General features: G+C 40.3%; 1 protein-coding gene across 1 annotated transcript in view; it reads right to left on the bottom strand.

The window, feature by feature from the left end:
* Window positions 1–6,347, bottom strand: part of LOC104628621 (protein cornichon homolog 3) — a 26,163-nt gene that overhangs the window by 2,911 nt on the left and 16,905 nt on the right. The window contains exon 4 of the mRNA XM_010297267.1: window positions 1,803–1,915. Coding sequence (XP_010295569.1) covers window positions 1,803–1,915 — 113 coding nt within the window. The remainder of the gene's footprint in view (window positions 1–1,802; window positions 1,916–6,347) is intronic.

Raw genomic sequence — 6,347 nt, 5'->3', positions numbered from 1 at the left:
GCAGGAATCAGATGAAATATTGTTATTTCTGTTGCTTTGAAATAGTAACGTAAACACTGAAGATTGCTGGGATTGCTTATAGATAAACAGGCAGACAGATATATAGATATAAAAACCCCAAAGAAGTGACCAGCAGCAAACTCTGAAAGTAAATGTTCGTATAAGAACCTTGCCTTCCTCCCCTCCAATATTAGTCACAGCCACTTACAATCTCTAATAATACAACAAATTCTTTCACAAAGACCACAGGTGAAACCTTGCTTAATTATCTTCACTGGGCTGAAGATGCTACAGAGTATCTTCCCATGGTTTCGTGCAGAACTTTACACAATGAACCCAAAGCTGTCTGTGGTTAAACCAGCTTAAACTGGTTAAACTAAATTACAGAGTAATTATAGCAATGCATATATAGAACCATGGAAACAGACACAATCAAAAGATCTCTCCAAAGGTTGATACCATTATTTAGGGTCTGACCATTTTCACCTTGGACATAAAATACAATTTTAATTTATTTGCAAACTTTTAAAGCCACTATTATTGTCACACCTTGGTTGTTAACCCTTAGTAAAACAGCACCATAAAAAATTATTATTGTTATTGCACCCAACCAATAGGGAGAAATGCACTCGTAGCTTCACTCCATTTAGCTTTCTGAGAACTATACTGGCACTCTAAATTCTGAATAACACACTTTGTCATATAACTCTGCATTACCACCAAGCTTTTGCAGAAAATAGTGTTAAAAAGCTACTACTTCTCAGTTCCTGGCTGAGATAATGATTTTTAGTTCTTTACAGAATTATTCTCCAAGCTACTTCACAACAGGAGCTATCTGCTGCCGTATGTATCTTTGTAACACAAAGAGACCCTGACAGACAAAAATCATCTGTGCTTTTACAAACATTGTGGAAATGCAAAACTATTGAAGACTCCAGACTGACAACCGCAAAAACTGATGTCTCTCAGTTATCTTCAGAGGCAACAGCAGGCTCATCCTCCACTAGAATGCACAGAAAGATGCAACAGCAGCTGCTTGCACTGCCTGTCCAGAAAACATTACAGCTGCTCAACAGCAGGTCTTACATGATCAACTCTGAAAACCCCTCAGTGAATATAAACACATAGCAGAGATCCAGAGGGGAAACTCTCCCCACCTTTTCAGGCGGGCAGGGTGAAGACAACAGCTCTGCATCTACTGCAATACCTACTCCAAGAGTCTCTAAGAGAGACTTCTCTTGCAGAACAGAAATTGTCTACTGTACAGCAAGAAACAGCTTACTGTATACTGCAAAAAAAAGCATAAACCTGCCAAAGAAGATGAGAAGCAAAATTCTGTCAACCTGCCCAGTCTCTACTTCACAACTCTAACGGAAAGGTTTCCTCCCTAGGGCAGAACAAATAGTCCAAGATCTTTCAGATCTGAACGGCCTCACAAGAACTGCCTCACAACTCCCTGTCTGTGAAGTATTTAGAGCCTCACCAAGTCCCACTTTCAGATTCCAGCTTATTTCATTTCCAAGTTTTCATTCACTTGTGATGAGTGCATCCTGACACCCTTTGGAATATTTATCTAAGTTAGTAACTGAAAGCCACATTTATATTGTGTGGTTTTTTTACCTATCCTAAATGATCACGAAAAATATTTACTTCTTCTCTGGAAACATAAGTTTCAGCTGCTTCTAGGCAAAAGATACTCTGCCATACTCCTAACACTGCACTTCACAGTTCATACAATCTGCATGTGTGCTGAGTTGGCAAATAAGGCTAACAAGCAGTCCGCATATAAAAGATGGGCTTACCTCCAGAAGTGATAAAAAAGCAAAGGAACATTTAACCCCAGTGTGAGCCACTCTTGAGCACACAAAAACATTATGCAGAAAAGACTATGGATAGAGTACTCCGGCAACACCAGCTAAAAAGAAAGGAACAGAAATAACAGATGTCAGTAAAATACCTCTCTGATTTTAGTTACCTAAGCAGTTTTTCAGAAAACAAACCATCTCTGCAAGTCTCCTGTGTGTCTGTGTGTGTCCCTAGGCATACCTCAGTTGACAGATGGCTTGGCTATGACCAATAAGCACAAGACGCAGTGCCAGGTTTGTCCAGGTTCTAACCAGGGCTGTACTCCAGGGGCTTGTTGAGAGGCATGGGACAAATCACTGTCTTAGCTGGTGCTCCAGATTTCTGTCTACAAAACGTAGATTATATTACTGCCTGCCTCACTGTAGCATTGTGAGACTAAATAAATGTCTGTAAAAGAGTTCTTACAGAACTAAGTTTCATTATTGTGCATTCAGAAAGGAAATAACAAAGCTATTACTGAAGTGTCACTTCTATATCGGAGGAGCATCCCTGGAAAAATAAAAGGCTGCTTCTACCATTTTGATATGTTGTATACACCCTAAAGAGATCAAATCCATTACTAAGTCAATGTTGCGAGCTAAAACCTGCTAAGACAGGAAACTCACTTCCTTAGTAAATCCATGGCTCCCCACACTACTTGTTTCAGACCCAAGATGATTCTATTAAAAGAGAAAGTGAGTGGGCAGCTGGCAGAAGCAGAAATTTATGTGATGTTGATTCAGAGTAGTTATTTCTGAAGGCATGTTGCTTTTTTCACCGCTTTCCCATTTCTTAGCTGGCTTTCTTCTCTTGTTTTTTTCCAATGCCTTTTCTCAGAAATCTCTCTTTTTTTTTCTTCATTCAAGTCATAGAAGAAATTAATTTCCAGCAGTACATACTTCTCAAAGCTAGACAATCCCATAAACAGTTCTCTGTATCCCTTGCTGCATCTTAGAGCTACATCAACCGAAGTTCAATCACAAAAAGCATTTGAGGGACTTGTTTTGGTGTAAATCTATTTTAGCCTGTCAAATAATTAAAGTGAGCCCTTTTTTTTAAAACAGTGTAAAAACTACTGTATAGCTATTCCCAATGCCCACCTATTCCCATACAGCTGTGTTGGAATGGATTCCATCTTCTTGGTTCTAGGAGTCTTTCCACCTCACATGGAACATAATTTTTTACTTTCATTTAACTTCGCTACCTTAAGTAGTTAATACATTTGGATATTTCTGTGTCTATGCCTTCAATTTAAACATTCTCAAAAGCTTATCTTATGTGGATGACAAATCATAATACAACTACATAGTTCAGATTCCAGATGGTAGTTATTTATCACTGCTGGATTTTTTTTTTTTATTTTTAGAATGTGATTTACAACATCACTATAACCTTTCCCCAAAGAATGATTCATCTTCACCACAAATTGCAGACAAGAAAGGTCTTCACATCTACCCACAAAACATCACAACTTAGCAGCATATTACATTCATTATCACATATTTGATTCCTGATTCCAACACAACCCATAAATTTAGCAAGAGCACAGCCCTGGTGCCTGATCAGTGGGGCTGGGTGGTAATAACAGGGAAGGAAACCCATGGTGAAAATTTATGCAGATCTTAAAAAACAAAACAAAACAAAAAATCTGCTGTGAAGCTAGAAAGGAAACAAAGGAAGCAGTGGACTCTCAGGAGAAACAGACTCGCTTTCCAGTCACAGTTTCTGGTGTAAATTAAATCTACCTATGCTTTTGGTAGAACAACAAATGGGTTAGAGTGATATTTTCCTATGGACATAAATAAATAAAGGATCAGTGCCGATCACAGTTTCTGAAAAGAATCCATGCAAAGAAGCAAAGCCCAGCCTGCAAAGCCAACTACAGTTTATATTCAGGCAACCTACCTAAGAGACCAAATCTAAAAGGAGGTGAGAGAACTGAAAGCATAATGTGTAAAAAGGCACTAACAGCAAGGCTTGTGAGGAAAAGTAAACTGAATAGCTGAATAACTAAAAAACAACACTGCCTTAGTTCTTGGCTGTAAGAATCATCCTGCAGTTTGAAACAATATCCTCTGAAACCAATGGAAACATTCAATCAACTTTAGCAAACACCGGCTCTGGCTCCTGGAGAGAAGAAAGCTGGTTGAGAAATCTGCTGAGGTAGTCAGCTGCAGTAGTAACTTCTGTGATAGACAGCTGTGCAATAGGAATTATACTAATGTCTTTAATTTCTGGGAGAGCATATGAAGCTGTCAGACGGTAAACGTGTTAGGATACAAACAGTATACTTCTATTTTGAACCAAGAACATCCACATTCAGGTAACGACCTCTGCTTTCTGACACAGCTCAAGATGCAATCTCGAGACGCTTACAGAACACAGAGTTGAAGGAGAAACTGGCAAAGCAGCACAATTCTTAAGGGCTGCAACTTGGTCACTTTGAGTCCCAAGCATTACAAATTCATCACCAGAAATTCTGATGGCTCATATTTACCTGTGGAAAACCATAGGCAAGCTTGAAAAGGAAGCCAGCTTCTAGTCCAAAATGCTGCTAACCAGAAACACCTTTTGCTATAACATAAGCAAGGGAAAGAATCTACTATACCTTTCTAAGTTTTGCTCTGATATGTGTATTTAAGTAAATACTCGTATCAGTAAATATTCAAAATCCTTATTCACAATCCGTCATTTTCATTTATAATGTAAAATCCTAGGTAGGTATCATAGAATCACAGAATCACTAGGTTGGAAAGGACCTTCAAGATCATCAAGTCCAACCATCAACCCAACACCACCATGTCGCCTAAACCATGTCCTGAAGTGCCACATCCACACATTTTTTGAACACTTCCAGAGATGGCGACTCCACCACCTCCCTGGGCAGCCTGTTCCAATGCCTGACCACTCTCTCAGTGAAGAAATTTTTCCTAATATCCAATCTAAACCTCCCCTGGCGCAACTTGAGGCCATTTCCTCTTGTCCTATCACTGGTTACTTGGGAGAAGAGACCAACACCCTCGTCGCCACAACCCCCTTTCAGGCAGTTGTAGAGAGCGAGAAGGTCTCCCCTCAGCCTCCTCTTCTCCAGACTGAACAACCCCAGTTCCCTCAGATGCTCCTCATGAGACTTGTGCTCCAGACCCCTCACCAGCTTCGTTGCCCTTCTCTGGACACGCTCCAGCACCTCAGCATCCTTCTTGTAGTGAGGGGCCCAAAACTGAACACAGTATCACTACCATCTCACCATGAACATTCAATATATTCTCATACAAAGTAGTACATACATACATGCGCATGTAGATAGATTCTTCCCCTCTAATTCCAAAGAAAATAAGGTAGGCTTTACTGTGTATAGACATGTAGGTTTGGCCGAACAAAGGCATGGGAAAACAAGCACTGAAGCTAAGCACCTGTCAGCAGCTACTTTGTGTTTATAGGAATACAAAGACCTCTGTAGACCACAATTGCAGAAGGGCATCTCTCTGGAAGCTCAGTCCTAAATCATTTTATTCAGTTTCCTATTTCCTAAATATATTCTGTTGTTCTTAGAGAAAAGATAAGCCCATCTTTTTCTCTCAGTACTTCTCCTCCTTATTCTGTTTATTAGATATGGATACCTCCTTCTCAAATGTGTAAAAAGCAATTTTGCTTTTACAGAACATTGTATCATTTTTACACGGAATTGACTCTTACGGTTTGTCTCACCAGTGAACAGGGCACATAAAACACTTCACAGAAACCAGAACTGGGAAGATATTATAGAAGATATAACAATCTCCCTTCATCAGTGGCATTAGATTTTCATGCTTAGAAAATCAACGGTTACAAGTGAATCAAACTGTTCTCCTACTGTTAAGCCACTGAAACGTCAAGACCTCGTGTTTCTTTCCAGCACTTTGCATAGGACCAATACGCCCAAGTGTTACACAATAACAGTAGTTCTCACTGAATTGCTGGTTCTTCCCCCAAAAGGCTCTGAGTCTACAGCAGCCTCCGTCTGTGCACGCCAGCCTCCACATTGTAACCACAAATTTCGCACCGTACCACGAAATTGCAAGCCATTAGACACTCTACCCTTCCCATGGTTTCTGAGAGTCTTCATTACGCTGCTGAGGCTGAGACAACTTCCCTTCTTAATGCCTGCCTTCTCCTCCCACAAATGTCACGAAAAAACCTGAAGAGAAGTGGAGACTGAATCTCGTTCATGTAACTTAAGATCGGGAGGAACCTTAAGAACCTGTGTGGAAACAATTTGTTCACCTTACAAACACACAAGCCCTTTTCCATCCACCTAAGAGCAACAAGAAACTGAAAACACCATGCAGGTATGGAATCCAGGGCTCCACGGCCCCAAATTAGGCCTGACCTAAGTGCTTGCTGCTTTATCACAGAGGTTAATGCTGCTGCACGTAATTCCACTAACGGATTGACGCAGCTTGCCACTGTGGTGCTCACTTTGCTGCTTTTTCCCACAATATGCCTTGCTAAAGTTGACATGT

Source organism: Phaethon lepturus, unplaced genomic scaffold, assembly GCF_000687285.1.
Source record: "Phaethon lepturus isolate BGI_N335 unplaced genomic scaffold, ASM68728v1 scaffold13501, whole genome shotgun sequence".
NCBI classification, from domain to species: Eukaryota; Metazoa; Chordata; class Aves; order Phaethontiformes; family Phaethontidae; genus Phaethon; species Phaethon lepturus.
This window is presented reverse-complemented; position numbering and strand designations above follow the sequence as displayed.